This window comes from Ictidomys tridecemlineatus, chromosome 2 (genome assembly GCF_052094955.1).
Source record: "Ictidomys tridecemlineatus isolate mIctTri1 chromosome 2, mIctTri1.hap1, whole genome shotgun sequence".
Lineage (NCBI taxonomy): Eukaryota > Metazoa > Chordata > Mammalia > Rodentia > Sciuridae > Ictidomys > Ictidomys tridecemlineatus.
The window spans coordinates 71,685,809-71,706,232 of NC_135478.1; the positions used below are offsets into that span (position 1 = coordinate 71,685,809).

The window sequence follows — 20,424 nt, forward strand, 5'->3', positions numbered from 1 at the left end:
TGTAAAACTGAAATGTCCCCCCTTTCTAGGGCAAGAAAAACAAAAATCCAATTGTGCTGAAGGTGTCGTAAAGCCATACAACTTGTAAGTCAGGAAACGAATTTGTCAATATGTATTAAGAGCCATAAAAATCTTATCTTCTTGACTAACCACTGTGATTTACTAGCTTTAGTAGGCAGAGTAATAGTCCTCCAAATACAGCCAGCCCTAATCTCTGGAACCTATGAATATGTTACCTTATGTGGCAAAAGTAACTTTGCAGACGGGGTTAAAGGTGTGAACTTCAATGTGGGATTTTTTTTTGGGGGGGGTAGAATTATTTACAATATCGTACAGAATAGTTTCACTGAGTCTACCAACTTAAGACAGTTCAATTTATGATGCAAAAGTGATACATATTCTGTAGAAATCCTTTGAACTGTGACTTTTTCAGGGATGAGGCATATGTGGTATGATTCTCTTTTGCAATGCTAGGCAGAGGGAGCAAGCTTCCAGTCAGTCACTCAATAACAAGAGTAAACAACCTGGTTGTGTGTGGCTAAACTGTGATGTTTGGTAGGTTAGGTGAATTAAATGCAGTTTTGACCTAGGATATTTTCAGTTTACTATGAGTTTATCAAAGACATAACACCACTATAAATGGAAGAGCATTTGCACAAGTCCTCAAAAGTGGAAAGGGAGGGCTGGGGATGTGGCTCAAGCGGTAGCGTGCTGGCCTGGCATGCATGCGGCCTGGGTTCGATCCTCAGCACCACATACAAAGATGTTGTGTCCGCCGAAAACTAAAAAATAAATACTAAAAAAAAAAATTCAAAGAAAAAAAAAGTGGAAAGGGAAAGCCAGACAGAAGAGAGAAATGAAAAGGTCTCAATCTGCCCTCACTGACTTTGAAGAGAAGTGGCTTCTAGAAGCCTTTAACCAACAGTCAGCTAGTCCTACCTCCACCAATGACTGAATTCTGCCAAAAGCCCAAGTAAGCAGAAAGGGATCCTTCCCTAGGGCCTCCATGAAGGAAAGATGCTCAATAACACCTTGACTTCTGCCTGTTAAACTTATGACCTACAAAACCATAATAATAAACTTATGTTAAGTTGCTAAGTTTGTGGAGATTTGTTATGGCAGCAATCAAAAACTAATTGTACTGCCCCAGGTTCTTACCATGAGAGTGTGTGTTAAACCCAGACAGCCAAGTCCCATCCCTAGAGCTTCTGAATGAGGAATCTGGGGGACTGAGCCTGAGAACCTGCCTTCTTAATGCAGCAATCTGAGGTGAGGTGGAAGTTACTAGTTTGGGGACCATGCTTTGAGAATCACTGCACGAAACTAAGGAAATAATCCAAAATGCCTGAAAAGCTGTTCAAATCAAATATTATTCATCATGTTATATAGAATGGTTAAATCTATATGAATCCAAATGACACATCAGTTTGATAGAATGCTACATAGCTATGGGAGGGGCAGGACAGGCTACTGTTATGAAAACTGAGTGTTAAACTGAAGAATGCCCAGAACAAATGTCAGCAAGGGAAGAATATTGGGATGCTCTCTGATGGAATTAGGCAGAAACCATTCAAAGCATTCACAGTTAGAACAACTGAAAACCAATGATGCAGGGGCCAGTTAGGAAACTAGCTTTCCTCACCTTTATCTATTTTTTATAGCCATGTTCTGCAATGTGGTTATATTAACTTAATAATAAAAGTTTCTTACTTTAAACTGGTGTTGAACTCCTGGGCTCAAGCTATCCTCATCCCAAGTAGCTAGGATTATTCATGCCACAGTACCCAGCAATATAAGTTTTAAGTTTTTACTAATAATAAAGGCACAAGTGAAACTATTCTGTATGATATTGTAATGGTGAACACAAGTCATTATATGTTTATTTAAACCCATAGAATGTGCAAGACCAAGAGTGAAACTTCAAGGCTGGGGTTGTAGCTCAGTGGTAAAGAGCTTGTCTAGCATGTATGAGGTTTGATCCTCAGCACCACATAAAAAAATAAATAAATAAAATAAAGGTATTGTGTCCAACTACTACTACTTAAAAAAAAAAGAAAAGAACCTTCATGTAAACTTGACTTGGGGTTTAAGATGGGCCAGTGCAGTTCTTTTTCCTTGTTGCCATGTCCTAAGCTGCTTTCTTATGCTAATTCTTTTACCATTATGTTCTGCCTCACCTTGGGCCCAGAAGTATGACACCAGCTGTCTATGAAATGAGACCTTTGAAATTGAGCTCTCAACAAAATTTTCCTCCTTTAAAATTTTTCTTGTCATACTGATTGATCATACTGATGAATAAGTGGACTAAAACAAGCAGTATCATATCAGGCTTGGTAGAAAGGAATCCAGAAGTCACTATGGGAGTACTTGGGGCCTGGCTGCCAAGCTTGCTCTCCTGGCCCAAACTCTGTACAATGCCACACTGGTCACAGGGAATTGTTGGCCTGGGAGTGGTCACTTGAACTGATGGGGGCACATCAGCACATTACTTTTTTTGTCTTAGTGGTATGTATTCAGTGGCTGGTCTATGATTTAAAAAAAAAAAAGTGAAATCATAAGCCTTGCTTTTTGTTCTAGTTGTTCAACTTTTTGAAAGATTCGGTGAGAGATCTAATTATCCTTCCAATAAATTCTTTTTTGTCTAAAAAAAAAAGATATGATACTGCAGGTTTACCGACTTAACACATATGCTCCCCACCCCATAATTGGGCAGGCTGTGCAAGTGTAGGGGCAGAAAATACATGGGAGCTATCTACATCTTCTGTTCATGTGCTATGAACTTAAAACTGCTCTGATGACCTAAGTGGGCAGCCCTGGCCCTGGCTTACCTGGTGCACGTCCCTCCTATAGCCGGCATCATTGTTGCTGCCCCCAATCACATACAGCTTGTCTAGGAGAGTGGCCATGCCATGCCAGGCTCGACGCACAGGCCCATCTGCCAGTGTATGCCAGGTGTTGCTGCCTGGATCGTAGCAGTGTGTCTCTTTCAGGTAGTCTTCCCCTCTGCGGCCACAGGTAACATACATCTTCCCCTCCAGTGTTGCACCTGCGTGGGCATACACCTATGTGGGGCCACCAAGAAAACCAGGAAGAAAAGTGCAAGAGTGAAAAGAGCAGCCAAGCAGCTTCTGCCAAAAACCAATCACCACCTCACACCTGCCTGATGACGCTTCAAGGTTTCACCACTTCCTGATTTGTTCCTGACATGCTAGGGAGAATATTCCCTGGCTTCTTGCTGGACTTATACTCCTGTTCATCGACCCCTGACTTCTTCCCAATAGGGGACCCATGTACAGACCCAGAGATCAAATTTGACCTTTGTCTTTCCTCTGTCCCTAAAGGAAACATCTGTGGGGGGGGACTCCAAGAAAATTAAGTTATTTTTTACAGCCAGTCAGGGAGAAGGCCACAGCACAGGGAAACGATCACCCATTCTCAGTGGCCTCCATTGTACCCACTTCCACCAGCCAAGTAACCTTCCAGGCCTGCTGATCCAGCTTTCCAAATCTGTCTGGAGATCGTATCTACCAACATGAAACTTGGCATGAGGAGGAAAAGGTCATACAAACAAACAAACAAATCAAATATAGTTGGCCCTCCATATCTATAGGTTCTATATATATGGATTTAACCAACCATGGATTGAAAATACTTCCACCCTTACATGCCTCACACTAGCCCTACTGCCTCCAGGACTCACTCACTTACACCCAGAAGGCCAACACATAGCACACTGCTTGGTTTGGAGGGAGAGAAGCCCACAGTGGGTAGAGGTTCCAGGAGAGTTAAGACCAATAGTCACTAACTTAGGCCATGTGACTGGAGCAAAGAGACAGAGAGGTGGATAGAATAGTGGGCAGAAAACATACCAAGGTGGAGAATGAACAATAGGTTACTGATGATCAATGGGTTTTAGAAGACATCAAGGAGGAAATTAAAAACTTCTTAGAGTTAAATGAAAACACAGACACAACATATCGGAATCTATGGGACACTTTGAAAGCAGTTCTAAGAGGAAAATTCATTGCTTGGAGTTCATTCCTTAAAAAAAGAAAAAACCAACAAATAAATGATCTCATACTTCATCTCAAAATCCTAGAAAAAGAAGAGCAAAACAACAGCAAAAGAAGTAGAAGGCAAGAAATAATTAAAATCAGAGCTGAAATTAATGAAATCGAAACAAAAGAAACAATTGAAAAAATTGACAAAACTAAAAGTTGGTTCTTTGAAAATATAAATAAAATCGACAGACCCTTAGCCATGCTAACAAAGAGAAGAAGAGAGAGAACCCAAATTACTAGCATAGGGATGAAAAAGGCAATATCACAACAGACACTTCAGAAATACAGAAGATAATCAGAAATTATTTTGAATCCTTATACTCCAATAAAATAGAAGATAGTGAAGGCATAGATAAATTTCTTAAGTCTTATGATCTGCCCAGATTGAGTCAGGAGGATATAGACAACCTAAACAGACCAATAATAATAGAGGAAATAGAAGAAACCATCAAAAGACTACCAACTAAGAAAAGCCCAGGACCGGATGGGTATACAGCAGAGTTTTACAAAACCTTTAAAGAGGAACTAACACCAATACTTTTCAAGTTATTTCAGGAAATAGAAAAAGAGGGAGAACTTCCAAATACATTCTACGAGGCCAACATCACCCTGATGCCCAAACCAGACAAAGACACTTCAAAGAAAGAAAACTACAGACTAATATCTCTAATGAACCTAGATGCAAAAATCCTCAATAAAATTCTGGCGAATCGGATTCAAATACATATCAAAAAAATTATACACCATGATCAAGTAGGATTCATCCCTGGGATGCAAGGCTGGTTCAATATACGGAAATCAATAAATGTGATTCACCACATCAATAGACTTAAAAATAAGAACCATATGATCATCTCGATAGATGCAGAAAAAGCATTTGACAAAGTACAGCATCCCTTTGTGTTTAAAATTCTAGAAAAATTAGGGATAACAGGATCATACCTCAACATTGTAAAAGCAATCTACGATAAGCCACAGGCCAGCATCATTCTGAATGGAGAAAAATTGAAGGCATTCCCTCTAAGATCTGGTACAAGACAGGGATGCCCGCTCTCACCACTTCTGTTCAACATAGTCCTCGAAACACTGGCCAGAGCAATTAGACAGACGAAAGAAATTAAAGGCATAAAAATAGGAAAAGAAGAACTTAAATTATCACTATTTGCAGATGACATGATTCTATACCTAGCAGACCCAAAAGGGTCTACAAAGAAACTATTAGAGCTAATAAATGAATTCAGCAAAGTGGCAGGATATAAGATCAACACGCATAAATCAAATGCATTCCTGTATATCAGCGACAAATCCTCTGAAACGGAAATGAGGACAACTACTCCATTCACAATATCCCCCCCAAAAATAAAATACTTGGGAATCAACCTAACAAAAGAGGTGAAAGACTTATACAATGAAAACTACAGAACCCTAAAGAGAGATATTGAAGAAGACCTTAGAAGATGGAAAAATATACCCTGTTCATGGATAGGTAGAACTAACATCATCAAAATGGTGATATTACCAAAAGTCCTCTATAAGTTCAATGCAATGCCAATCAAAATCCCAACAGCATTTCTTGTAGAATTAGATAAAACAATCATGAAATTCATATGGAATAATAAAAGACCCAGAATAGCAAAAACAATGCTAAGCAGGAAGTGTGAATCAGGCGGTATAGCGATACTAGACTTCAAACTATACTACAGAGCAATAGTAACAAAAACAGCATGGTACTGGTACCAAAACAGGAAGGTGGACCAATGGTACAGAATAGAGGACACAGTAACCAATCCACAAAACTACAACTATCTTATATTTGATAAAGGGGCTAAAAGCATGCAATGGAGGAAGGATAGCATCTTCAACAAATGGTGCTGGGAAAACTGGAAATCCATTTGCATCAAAATGAATCTGAATCCCTTTCTCTCGCCATGCACAAAAGTTAACTCAAAATGGATCAAGGAGCTTGATATTAAATCAGAGACACGGCATCTGATAGAAGAAAAAGTTGGCTATGATCTACATACTGTGGGGTCGGGCTCCAAATTCCTCAATAGGACACCCATAGCGCAAGAGTTAACAACTAGAATCAACAAATGGGACTTACTCAAACTGAAAAGTTTTTTCTCAGCAAAAGAAACAATGAGAGAGATAAACAGGGAGCCTACATCCTGGGAACAAATCTTTACTCCACACACTTCAGATAGAGCCCTAATATCCAGAGTATACAAAGAACTCAAAAAATTAGACAATAAGATAACAAATAACCCAATCAATAAATGGGCCAAGGACCTGAACAGACACTTCTCAGAGGAGGACATACAATCAATCAATAAGTACATGAAAAAATGCTCACCATCGCTAGCAGTCAGAGAAATGCAAATCAAAACCACCCTAAGATACCATCTCACTCCAGTAAGATTGGCAGCCATCATGAAGTCCAACAACAACAAGTGCTGGAGAGGATGCGGGGAAAAGGGTACACTTTTTCATTGTTGGTGGGACTGCAAATTGGTGCAGCCAATTTGGAAAGCAGTATGGAGATTTCTTGGAAAGCTGAGAATGGAACCACCATTTGACCCAGCTATCCCCCTTCTCGGTCTATTCCCTAAAGACCTAATAAGAGCATGCTACAGGGACACGGCTACATCGATGTTCATAGCAGCACAATTCACGATAGCAAGATTGTGGAACCAACCTAGATGCCCTTCAATAGATGAATGGATAAAAAAAATGTGGCATTTATACACAATGGAGTATTACTCTGCATTAAAAAATGACAAAATCATAGAATTTGGAGGGAAATGGATGGCATTAGAGCAGATTATGCTAAGTGAAGCTAGCCAATCTTTAAAAAACAAATGCCAAATGACTCCTTTGATATAAGGGGAGTAACCAAGGACAGGGTAGGGACGAAGAGCTTGAGAAGAAGATTAACATTAAACAGGGATGAGAGGTGGGAGGGAAAGGGAGTGAGAAGGGAAATCGCATGGAAATGGAAGGTGATCCTCAGTGTTATACAAAATTACATATAAGAGGAAAGAAGGGGTAAAACAAGATAATACAAGTGGAAGAAACGATTTACAGTAGAGGGGGTAGAGAGAGAAAAGGGGAGGGGAGGGGAGGGGGGATAGTAGAGAATAGGATAGACAGCAGAATACATCAGTCACTAGAAAGGCAATATGTAAATCAATGGAAGGGTAACTGATGTGATACAGCAATCTGTATACGGGGTAAAATTGGGAGTTCATAACCCACTTGAATCAAACTGTGAAATATGATATATTAAGAACTATGTAATGTTTTGAACGACCAATAATTTAAAAAAAAAAAAGAAAACATACCAAGGGTTTTTGATCTTCTATCCTCAATGTGGAAGTTTATTTTTTAACAAAACATTTAATTTTAAGGCAAGTGTAGATGGCATATGCACATGTAATTGGAAGAAATAGAGACCCCTCCACATTTTCCTTCAATGGTGAGAGTTTGTGTATCTATATTGCAATTCCTTGATTGGGATACTGACAGTGATGCAGTCCCAGAACATTTCTATTACCACTAGGATTTCCCAGTTGCCTTTTTATGTGTAAAAGCTGTCCGTACCAAAATGGAGTCACTTATGTCAAAATGGAGCTGGAAGGGCCAAGAAAGCAGGTTCCCTCATGCACATATGACTATGTTAAGAACCATTAAAAAGGATCTCTATAACAAAAACAACTTCCAGGTAAATTACTTTTATAAGGACATCCTCTAGCAACAGCCCAACATTAGTGATTAGTAATTGCCAATTCTTTTATTTTTTTATTTTTTATTGTTGGTTGTTCAAAACATTACATAGTTCTTGACATATCATATTTCACACTTTGATTCAAGTGGGTTATGAACTCCCATTTTTACCCCGTATACAGATTACAGAATCACATCAGTTACACTTCCATTGATTTACATATTGCCATACTAGTGTCTGTTGTATTCTGCTGCCTTTCCTATTCTCTACTATCCCCCCTCCCCTCCCCTCCCCTCCCCTCTTCTCTCTCTACCCCCTCTACTGTAATTCATTTCTCCCCCTTGTATTATTTTTCCCTTTCCCCTCACTTCCTCTTGTATGTAATTTTGTATAACCCTGAGGGTCTCCTTCCATTTCCATGCAATTTCCCTTCTCTCTCACTTTCCCTCCCACCTCTCATCCCTATTTAATGTTAATCTTCTCATGCTCTTCATCCCTACTCTGTTCTTAGTTACTCTCCTTATATCAAAGAAGACATTTGGCATTTGTTTTTTAGGGATTGGCTGGCTTCACTTAGCATAATCTGCTCTAATGCCATCCATTTCCCTCCAAATTCTATGCTTTTGTCATTTTTTAATAGTAATTGCCAATTCTTGAAATGAGCTCCTACTATAGTCAACGAGGTTTATTTCAAAACAGTTTATGTTGAATTCTTTTTGTTTTTAAAGGCTTCTCCTTGCCCTAATGTTGTAGATGGATTTATGGTTTGCCAATAGCTTGCATATTCTGGACTGCAATCCCTTACTATTCCCGAATAAATGCTTTGTTCTGGAGATGCGGTCTCTTTTGTTATTCAATTTAAGCTGACAATAATCACACGCACTTTCCTGACACCCTAAACTTCTACACTTCATCCTTGGCAACCACCAATCTCTTCTTCACTTCTATAGTCTTGCTAAGTAAACTAGGTGCAGTGGCAAATATCTATAATCCCAGAAACTTGGGAGGCTAAGGGAGGAGGATCACAAGTTTAAGGACAGCTTGGGCAAGGACAATTTAGCAAGACCCTATCTCAAAATTTAAAAAGGGAGGCAGGGCTGGGAATGTAGCTCAGTGGCTTACCTAGCAGATGTGAGGCACTGGGTTTGATCCTTAGCACCACATAAAACCAAAGAAAAAAAACAAAGGCATTCTGTCTATTTACAACTACCAAAAATAAATAAATAAATAAATATTGTAAAAAAGGGGCTGGAAATGTAGTGCAGTGGTAAAGCACCCTGGATTTGATATCGGTATAGTGTGTCACACACACAGTTAGAAAAATGAAACCAATATATAACCTTTTAGACTAGCTTTATCCTGTGTGTATTGTTATGTTTTTGGCCCAGTACTGGGAATTGAACCCAGGAGTGCTCTGCCACTAAGGTACATTCCAGTTCTTTTAATTTTGAGACAGGAGGGTTGGGGATGTGGCTCAAGCGGTAGTGTGCTCGCCTGGCATGTGTGTGGCCCGGGTTCAATCCTCAGCACCACATATAAACAAAGATGTTACGTCCGCTGAAAACTAAAAAAATAAATAAATAAATAAATTTTAAAAAAAAATTTTGAAACAGGGACTCTGCTAAGTTGCTGAAGCTGGCCCCAAACTTGTGGTCTCCTTGTCACACTCTTTGGAATCACTGGTATTACCAGAGTGCACTAAAGTACCCAGCTTCAGATTGGTTTTCTATGCCTATCCAGGTTCTCCCAGGTTGTTGTGTTTATCCATAGTTGGTTCCTTTTTTGCTACGTTGTCTACAACAGCTTATTTAACCATTCACCTGTTGAAGGACATTTATCTATTTACAATGAGATCCTACTATAGCCAATGAGGTTTATTTCAGAACAGTTTATGTGAACTTCTCTTTGTTTTGTAGTTCCTAGCAATTACCAATAAAGCTGCTATTAATATTTATGTACAGAGAAGTTTTTATTTCTCTGGGAAAAATCTCCAGGATGGCAATGCTGAATTGCAATGAGTTGGAAGAAGCTGCCACACTCTTTCCAGAGGGTATACGGTATACCATCTACATCTGGTTTTTTTTTTTTTTTTTTTTTTTTTTTTTTTTTTTGCAGCACTGCAGATAAAATTCAGGGCTTCACACATGCGAGGTAAGAACTCTACCACTGAGCTTTACTCCTAACCCTGTCACTTCTTTTTATTTCCATCATTATGATAAATCATTCTCTAACTGTGGCTTTAATTTATACAATTTCTCATCTACTATCTTTATAGTTTCTTCCATGAAGTCTCTTCATGTCTTTTGTACCTTCTTAATAAGATTATGTGTGTGTGTGTGTGTGTGTGTGTGTGTGTGTGTGTGTGTGTGTGTATTTTTGGAGTTCTTTATATATTCAATACTAGTCCTTTCTCAGATATGTGGTTTACACGGATTTTTCTCACTCTATAGTTTCTTTTCATTCACTTAAGAGAGTCTTTCTCAAGCAAAAGTTTTAAGGTCTAATATCAGTTTTTCTTTTTATGGTTCTTGCATTTGAGGTTTGAGGTCAAGTCTAAAAACTCACCAACCCTAGATCCTGAAGATTCCTTCTTCTTTTTTTTTTTTTCTAAAAATTTTATAGTTTTACATTACTTAAGTCTCTGAACCATTGTGAGTTACCTCCAAATCACAACTTAGTCCACATATTTCCTTCCACCTCAACAGCCCCAGCCCAGCACAGGCCCTAGTAAACGACTTGCACTATTTTCCTTGCTTGTTTGTATTCATCCAGGTCTTTTTGTCTTCACAAGTGCTTCCCAAGCTTCCTCCTTCTCAGGGCAGACTGTGAAGTCACTTCTGCCCTGGAAGGTTAGTCCTCCCATGAAAACAGATGCCTGTTTTCCTTTAGGCCTCAGATGGCCCCAAACAATCCATCTTCATTGTCCTGCAAGAGTCCTGCCCGCTTCAAGAAATGTTTCAGTTCAATTCTGTCTTCATTTCTTTCATCCCACTTACTAGTTTAACTACATTACTGGCTGGTAGTTAATAATGGTCTCTCTTGCAAGGCTATACATCCCTTAGGAGATAAAGTTTGTTATTTCTTACAACCATTGGATCCCCAGCATTTGGTATATGGTAGATTGTTAGTAGCTGCAGAAGGGATGATGAGCACAGCATGAAGGTGAACTGGTCTCCAGGAAGTAGCTAGCTGAAGGCCAAGGTAGCCCCTCTGTGGCCAACTGGAGAACTGCAGCTCCCTCCCCCACCGAATTCCACTGCTCCAAAACTGCCCAAGCCCCTCCTCCACTGACCTTCCAAGACTCTGGGAATGGAATCTGGAAGCCTTCCTCATCCATCAGGTTTCAAGGACACCTTCTTTTTTTTTTTTTTTTTTTTTGGTACTGGAGATTGAACCAAGGGGTTCTTAACCATGGAGCCACATCCCCAGCCCTTGTTTATATTTTACTTAGAGACAGGGTCTAAGTTGTTTAGGGCCTTGGTAAATTGCTGAGGCTTGCTTTGAACTTGCGATCTTCCTACCTCAGGCTCCCAAGCAGCTGGGTTTATAGGCATCTGACACCAGGGTGGTACCCGGTGACTCCTTGATCTTTTTTTTTTTTTTTTTTAAAGAGAGAGTGAGAGAGGAGAGAGAGAGAGAGAGAGGTAATTTTTTTAATATTTATTTTTTAGTTCTCGGCGGACACAACATCTTTGTTGATATGTGGTGCTGAGGATCGAACCCGGGCCACACGCATGTCAGGCGAGGGCGCTACCGCTTGAGCCACATCCCCAGCCCCATACTCCTTGATCTTTTCCATGCAAAATCTGCTCCTTTCTCCAGGGTTAGTAAGGGAGGGTCCCTCCAAAAGACTTCCTTTCCCCAAAGAAGCTAAGGAGTAGGGAGAAGACCACAATGGGAAGAGCACAGCTGCCTGTGAGGAAGGATGATAGGAATCCACATGGGTTGTGCTAGTGACTCTTGATACAGTCACAGAGGATCTGGACCCATCAATGAAACCCTACTCCCAATCCACTGAAGTCAAAGTCTCAGTCTCAGGGGGGCTTGGCAGTGGGAGAGAAAAATGTTGGGTGGTAGAAAGAGGCTTCCAAAGGTCATAACTCCTGCCAAGGTCCCCAAGTCAGTGCTGACCAAACCTGGGGCAGAGACTATGTGAGCATACTGTGGTGCTCCAGTGTCCCAAGAGGTGTACCCAGCCAGTGGCAGGTGCTGGGTAAACAACAATGCTGGCACTAGCAGGACATACACCTTGTTCTCCAAGGCTGCAACCTGGGAAGCAGGGAACAGCAAAGCCTCTTCCTTCCCCTGGAATCCTATAGCTGGTTTTTGGGCCAGGGGATAAAGCAGTAGGATAAAAGAGAAATAGGTACCTCTGCATAATGAACATAATTTTAAACATCCTCAAATTGAAATAAACCCAGGTATTATTGTATAGAATGCACATTATTATTATTTTAAATCAAAGAATGAAACCTCAAAGGCTTTTTTTCTGGGGTGAGGGTGGGGTGGTGGTGGCTTTTGGAAGGCCCTGTCCTGTCTTCCAGGGAACCTGTGGTGAAGAAGTCCGAACACAAGCCTGTGAACCAGGCTGTTAAGAGCCCTCCTCTCTCTCAGTGTTCTTCTTGTTTGACATTTTTAGAAATATTCCAGCTCATTTCAGGTGGGCTTGGTGACAGATAAGGGTGAGGTTTCTATCTATATTAAACTACAGAGTAAAAGCAGTTTACTGGGCCAGTAGTGTGGTAAGGTCTCAGCATCTGAAAATCTGGAGGGGGAACTGGTCTGATGAATAGTATCTGAACTCTCTCACTGTGCCCTCTCTCCGGGTGGCTTGGCTGAACCTCAGGGGTCCTCATCAATCAACTCAGTGAAGGATCTTGGGGTAACTGTGGGCTCTGCTCACTGGGTCTGGTTCCCAGACCTGGTACTAGCAGTGACTGGTCTTGACACCTGGGCCTTTCACTCTGTATATCCTGGAGAAGAGAATTGGACAGAATGCCTTTCTTGGAGGGCTTCCTTACCTCCCTCTTGAGTGGGGCTACATATGTCCAAGAGTTGGTAGCAGGATCATAGCGCTCCACAGCATTCAAGTCGTTGTGGTAGTCTCGGCCTGCCACAGCATAGATGTACCTTCCCACAACACACACACACAGGTCTGCATGCTCCTGCTGCAAGGACTGGATCTGGAACCAGCGGTTGTGTCGTGGGTCATACCTTTGAGGAGACATGAGAAAAATATATCACTGATCAAGTGCCCTTAGGGCCTATACTTCCTATTTCTGCCTCTTCCCCTTTGCCACAGGATGTCCTGATGGTCCCTCCACCCTGGCAGCCCCCAGATGCTAAGAAATGCTGACCCACAATCATGTAAACAGGTTGCTACACACCTGCACACATGTGCACCCACATACATGGCCTGGAAGGTATGACCAGGAGCCTCCGGCATTCCTGCCTATCATGGTGGTCCCTTCTAGCTATAACCTCTGGGGTGATTTCTATCCCACTCAACCTTCCACCCCAGGCCATCCAACAGCTATTCCCACAGCCACCTCCATCTCACCTGTCCCCATTCAGTAAGGCTCCAGTTACAGCCTCTCAACTAGATGCTCAGGTATACCCTGCACATAGTCTCTATCACACCCTCAGCCTTGCAATATCTAGCATGTGCCAGGCTCCTGTCTGCCACTTTTAATGCATCTGAAATATCTACCTTGTTCCCTGAACTCATTGCTTTCCTGACGTCCCCAGCTGGAGGTTTCTAGTGGGGGCACTAACTTCTGCCATGAACTATGGTCAATGGGCAAGGTCCTGTGGGTTTCTGGGAACCCACCTAAGAAAACAGACACAGGGCTGGCTGCAAGAGGCCCATAAGGCTGGAGAAGTCTGGGCCTAGGAAGTTTTTTGTCCTGAGAATACCTGAGAATTGACCCGCAATGTTAAGCATCCCAAGTTCAAAGTGTATGGAGAAGGCAGGGGGTTCAGTATAAGGAGGAAGGGATGCTAACCTCCTGCTGAGCCTGACACCATTCCAGCATTGTCACTGTAGTTCCCTCTCCTGATACGGGGGCTAGCTATTGTCCCATTCACAGGTAGTATAGCTGTACCCAAGGCACAGCCCTTCCTTTCTCTTTCCCTACCAACTCTCATAAAAATGTCTAATTCCCAAACAGTAAGCATCATTCTCCCCTACATGGGATCAATCACCTCCATATTGCCCACCCCCACTATCCTCTCAGGTTTCCTCTCCTCTCCTTTGCTGTGATTCCCCTTCTGCCTGTCTGGGGTTTCTGACTCTTCACTGGGGTAATTTCAGTCACCCAGGACTGCCAACTGTTATCCACTGCTTTCTCTTACACTTTGGACCCATTCTGCAAACACCTCTCAGTCATCTCCACCTGGCTGCTACCCTGTCCATGCTCCTGTCCACACCACCAAAGTGCCTGCTCACACCTCCAAAGCCAAATGCACAAGCTTAGCACCTGAGGCCACCACCCAAGGCCCTTCATTGTACACAGTCCACCTTTCCAGCACCCGCTGCTCTGGGGTTGCCCCAATTCCTGAAAGTCTTTACCCTTTCTCTCTACAACCAGGCCTGCCACTCTGCTGTGCCTATATGGAACACACAGATAGGTGTAGTGCTGGGTGAGAAAAAGATGAAACCTGAGCCACCAAGGGCCAGAACTTGTGAGCCTTAAGCCCCCCAACTCTATTCCTGACCCATGGCTGGCCCTTTCCCCAGAGGCAACCACAGCATCTATCAGCTGGCACTAGCATCTACCCAGCTCTGTTTCTGAAGCCTCCTTGCCCAAGTGCCCAGGGAGTTATGGCCTCTTTCAAACGAGTGTTTTATTTCTCCAGAGGAAGACAAATTCCAAGGAGAACAAGTCTTACTTCAACTGACTTTGAAAATAATAAATTAAAGTTTTATTTGGCCTGTATCTTATGCTGGCTAGTGAAGAACTCAGTTTCATTCATTACCAAAACCAAAAGTTAGGGGCCAGGGATGTGGTACAGTGATAGTGCACTTTGCCTAGCACATGTAAGGCCTTAAATTCAAAAAACAAAAACCACAAGTTAGATGTACTCTATAGCTACTCTTCCCGGACCTGTCCCCTGGCCAGCTCTTCCCCTCTAAACAGGAATATAGGAAAGAGGTACCCCAGGAGGTGGGGAAACCAGGAGAGAAGAAATACATCTGTATCAAACCAACCTATCCCTGTCTAGCTGGGTATATCAATGCTTTTTTTTTTTTTTTGGTACTGAAGATTGAACCCAGAGGTGCTTTACCACTGAGCCACATTCCTATGCCCCCTTTGTACTTTTTTTTTTGGTTGTTGATGGACCTAAAAAGAAATTTATTTATATGTGGTGCTGAGAATCGAACCAAGTGCCTCACACATGCTAGGCAAGCGCTACCACTGAGCCACAGTCCCAGGCCACATTCCTATCCCTTTTTATTTTTCAGACAGGGTCTCATTAAGTTGCTTAGGGCCTCACTAAGTTGCTGAGGCTGTCCTCAAACTTGTGATTCTTCTGACTAAGCCTCCTAAGTCACACCTCCCAAGCACACCACTGTCTGGCCCAAGGCATCATTTTTAATCTCTTGGCATTCACTCAGTTTTCATACCTACCCAAAGGAGTGATATCACCTGCCTAGAAAGCTATCATAAGGGATCATAAAGTATAAGTCTTTGTTAACTTGTGAGGAGCGTATAAAGGACTAGACTTCATTTTTTAACTCCTAGATCTCTGAACAGCATTTGGCTTGGGGTAAACATGCACTGTCTGTTGACTAGAAAAGTAAAGAGTATTACCATCAAGGAAAATCATTCATTCATTCTACAAATACTCACTTGCTACAGTGCCTGGCATGGGGAATTCAGAGAGGCCAGAGCCTGCTTTCTACTGCAAAAGGGGAAATAGATTAAACAGAGCAAACCAGTGCTCAATATAATGCCAGATCCCTTTGGGCGGGGGAGTAAGCTAGGTGGAGAGTGGGTTATCAATCAGGGAGGGTAAGGGAGGACACAGATCTCTTCCAGTGACTAGGAAAGGCTCCTTGAGAAGGCATTGTCTGAGATCTGAATGACAGAGGTACAAGCCAAGGAAAGGTCTGGCTGGGCCTGGCAGTTCAGGCTCATGGAGCACTTGTTAATTGACTGGATGGGGCTGTTCCTGTACATTGTGCTCCCTTAAGCACATGCCTCTCCTCCCCTTATTTTGGAATAGGTCACATCAGCGTCTGCTTCTCCCACCAGAGACAAGACCCTCTGGATACCTCTATTTGCTTCCTTCTGCTCTCCTATCTTCTCAGTTTCTTAGACTAAGTTCATTTGGATTTTGTGACTTCAGATTTAAGAAAATGTGTATGTGTACACTCACACACTCAATCACACTGACACAATAGGTCAAAAATTTAGACATAACCAAACTTTTGTTGAGTTTTTTTCTTTTTTGTGTCCGGTCTTTTAAGTGCTAAGGATTGAGCCCAGGGTCTCATCCATGTTAGGAAAGGGATGTATCACTGAGCTGTATAGCTCCTCTTTATTGGATTAATTTTTCATTTTGTCAGAACAGATCCTCAAATATTTTTCCTAATAAAAATAATCTTTACTATTGCATAAAAAGATGTAGTTTTAGTCACTGCTATGGACTATGTTTGGGTCCTCCCAAATTCTTATGTTTAAGCCCTAATACCTTATGTGATGGTACTTGGAGACAGGGAAGTAATAAGGTCACAACAATAGGGATTCCATGATGCTATTATTACCCTTATAAAAGTGAGAGGATAGTGCTGGCTCTCTCTACCATGTGAAAACATAGCAAGACAGAGCCCTCACCAGGACCAACCAGCATCATAATCTTGTATTTCCTAGGATCCAACTGTGAGAAATATATGTTTGTGTTTAAGATATTAAGTCTGTGGTATTGGTTACAGCACCTTTTATTGACTAAGTAACTCTAATCCAGATTTTTTGGAATGCAAAACTACTGCAAACTCAGAGGTGAAATCTAGAGCTGGTACAAAAATTTAACAAGGGAGGGTCCTTGTTAAATTTAGTAGGTTGTTTTTCTTCTGTATTCCTATGACTTAAGCATTTCCCTGACTATTAATGTTTTAAAATCTATCAAAAAATTCTAAATTTAAATATATTTTAAAATATTAACAGCCATGGCAATGCAAAAGGAGAAAAAAAAACAAATTATTATTTTAGGTAAAGTCAGGGCACATGACAACATGGGAAATGCTATTACTAAGTGTTAAGTAGTAGGGGTACTGGTACCCAGAAGGAAAAGTATAAGAACAACATGGGCAATTGCTGTGGTTTGGATGACTGTCTGAGGTTCATATATGTAGAGTTGGTCCTCAAGGTGGCAGTACTGGGAGTGCTATAGACCCTTAAGATGCTAGGCCTAATGGGAGGTCCTCAGGTCACTAAGAAGACTGTGGGACAGTGGTCTCTTCCTCTCTTTCTGCTTCCTAGTTTGAGGTGTGACTACTTGGTCCAGCATACATGCTCCCACTATTACCATCTGCCCTAACAGAGGCCAAATCAATGGGTACCCCCACACATACATGACTTGATCTTAGAACTTGAACCTCCAAAACTAAGAACTAAATAAATCTTTTCTCTTTATAAATTAATTGCCTCAGGTATTTCATTATAGTAAAGTGATGCAATCAAATAAATATAGATGCAATCAAAGAAAGAAGAGAAAATGTGGCATCATGGAGGTAAATACAATTTGCTTTAAGAAAGGTAACTTTTCACATGCAGTTTATATATCCATGCTGGGGAATGAACTCAGGGAACTCTACCATTGAGCTATATACCCGGCCCTTTTTATTATTTTTAAAATTTTGACACAGGGTAGAGTTGCCCAGACTGGCCTCAAACTTGCCATCCTCCCACCTGAACCACCATGCCCTGTTTGTATCGGAGCTTAAGGATATAACCTGGCAAGTACTAACTCCTTAGAATGCAAACTCTAACCTACTGCAAAATATTTCTTTTTTACATTCTAAGGCTTGTGAACTATGAAGGGGGAAAATGGAGAAAGAGCCAATCTCTTAGAACATTCTAATTAAGAAACTCAGGGTTGCTCTCTGCTTCCTGTTTGCCATGTCCTAAACCACTTTCCTCCTCCATGCCCTTCTGTCATGATGTTTTGCTTCATCTTGGACTCAAGGCAAAGGAGTCAACCATCTATGAACTGAGACTTCTGAAACTGGCCTTGGATATGCTAGCAAGTGCTCTACCACTGAGCTATACCTCCAGCCCTGTTTTTAAAAATACCTTTATTTTATTTATTTACTTTTATGTGGTGCTGAGGATCAAACCCAGTGCCTCACATGTGCCAGGCAAGCACTCTTCCACTGAGCCACAACCCCAGTCTGGTCTGGTCTTTTAAAGAATGCTGTGGGGTCTGTTGCTCTGTGCTGCCTACAAAGGTAGCAGCCATCTCCTATTTGGCATCATGGCTTCCCTCAGACCTCTGGTGAAACCCAAAATTGTCAAAAAGAGGACCAAGAAGTTCATCTGGCACCTGGTAAGACTAATATGCCAAAATTAAGCACAACTGGTAGAAACCCAGAGATACTGACAAAAGGGTATAGAGAAGATTAAGGGCTAGATCCTTATGACAAACATTGGTATGAGAGCAGCAGGAGAACAAAGCATATGTTGCCCAGAGGCCTCCAGAAGTTCCTGATCCCCATTATCAAGGAGCTGGAAGTGCTGCTAATGTGCAACAAACCTTCCTGTACTATGACTGCTCACCATGTTTCCTTCAAGAACCTTAAAGTCAGCATGGAACAGCCCAGCAGGCCATCAGATTTACCAATTCCAATACCAGACTGAAATGAACAGGTGGCTCATGGGCACATTTTTTTTGTGTGCGTAAATAAACTATAAAAACTGCCAAAAAAGAAAAGAAAAACAACCTTGACTATTCTTGCATGTACACCTTTCCCAATTCGTTTTGAAATTATATTATCTTGTACTAGAAAAACATCTGTTTATATTTTGTGTTTCATTATATTTAGTATAATAATTTGCAGAGGACTTGGTATAACTCTGTTTATGTAGGTCCTATATGCTCTTAAGTAAAGTAGTATAGGTTATCCATATAAATCTTACACATTTTATAGTTATTCTTAGATATTTTATAATTTCCCTATTTTGTATGGGATCCTTTTTTGTTATTTTTTAAAATTGTTTCATCTCTATTATTAAAGCTATTGATGTTCTTATATTGATCTTCTAACTAGCTCTTTTATTAATGTTTTCATAAATTTTTACTTGATATTCTAGGATTTTGCAGGGTAGTTTTCTCTTTCTAATCCACTTACCCCATATTTCTTTCTTTTTTGTCTTATTGTTTTAGAGCTTCAAATACCATGCTGACTATTAACAACATTATGATGGATATAATATCTTCCCTGTCTTATTTCTAATTTCTATTTTAGAGAAATAAATTGTTTCCAGAATAAGATGTTTCCCTATTTTTCTTACTAGATATTCTTTATTAAGTTAAGAAAATTTATTTTTCTGACCTGAGAGGAGGTTTTATCACATGTGCCTATTGAACTTAACAACTGACTGGCATTTGTCAGCTCTACAGTTTTTCTCCGTATATATGCATAATATGTATGTGTCATGAATTACATTCAAATACTTTATAATGTTTAATGATCTTTACATTCCTATAATTAAAACCATAAATCAGGAAAAATAAAATTAAAAAAGAAATTCAGGGCTAAAGTGGTAGAATGTTCAGCATACATGAGGCCCCAGGTTCAATGTCCAGGAATACACACGTACACACAAAAGATGCATTTGGTAGTTTGGAGACCACTGGGAGATGAAGGAAGTTTCTCATTTTGTAGTAACGATAGAAAAACAAGTTAGGTGGTAGGCAGGTCAGCATGCCATGGCCCTCCCCACCACCTCAACCTTGTGAGTGCCTACTCTTTTCAAGGCATGTCTCACCAACTCTACCTACCATTGTGATCCAGTTCCCAGTCTGGAGTTTGAGACTGTGGTTATTGATTACAGGGGTTAATATTAGCTTCAGCCAGAGTTGGGCTTTGGTTTTATAGCACATGTCCACCAGAAGTGAATCTGGACTATTGTCTTGAGCAAAACTGAGATCAACGGCCCATTACAGGAGGACAGGGTACAGGGGCAGGCAGCTGTCACCCCCAGGGAATGGACGCAGAGTTGTCTACAACTTCTATCTACAGAGATTTGCTTTACAGATTTGTGGGTTGCTTTAGGCAAGGAGGCTTGGCCTTGGTCCCACAGCTGCAAAACTGAAGGAAGTTTTGAGGCTTGGCCAGAGGGAAGCCTGAACCTGGGGCAGTCACACCCATTAGGGACAGACAGCATTTGGTTAGAGAGAAAACGAAGGTAGTTATTTCCTTCTTTCTGAACTCTGTCATTCCTCATATTTAATCACAACATATTACTGGCAAGTTTTAGGTCACATTGGTATAACAAAGGTGACCGATTGCTTCCTGGGGCTTTGAAAGCAGAAGTGGATGAGGAATGGCTGTCTCTTTTTTAGGATCACTACGCTTGTATCCAAGTGGCACAGCCAAGGCAGACCCTACCCCCACCCTTACCGCAGAAAACA

General features: G+C 41.2%; 1 protein-coding gene and 1 pseudogene across 6 annotated transcripts in view; one reads left to right on the forward strand and one right to left on the reverse strand.

The window, feature by feature from the left end:
• Klhl22 (kelch like family member 22) overlaps positions 1-20,424 on the reverse strand; it is a 44,611-nt gene that overhangs the window by 1,572 nt on the left and 22,615 nt on the right. For all 6 annotated transcript variants that reach the window (XM_013362524.4, XM_013362525.4, XM_013362523.4 and 3 more), the window contains 2 exons: positions 12,807-12,999; positions 2,829-3,062 (listed from right to left, as the gene is read on the reverse strand). In XM_013362524.4, coding sequence (XP_013217978.2) covers positions 2,829-3,062; positions 12,807-12,999 — 427 coding nt within the window. The remainder of the gene's footprint in view (positions 1-2,828; positions 3,063-12,806; positions 13,000-20,424) is intronic.
• Positions 18,191-18,652, forward strand: LOC106145168 (large ribosomal subunit protein eL32 pseudogene; annotated as a pseudogene).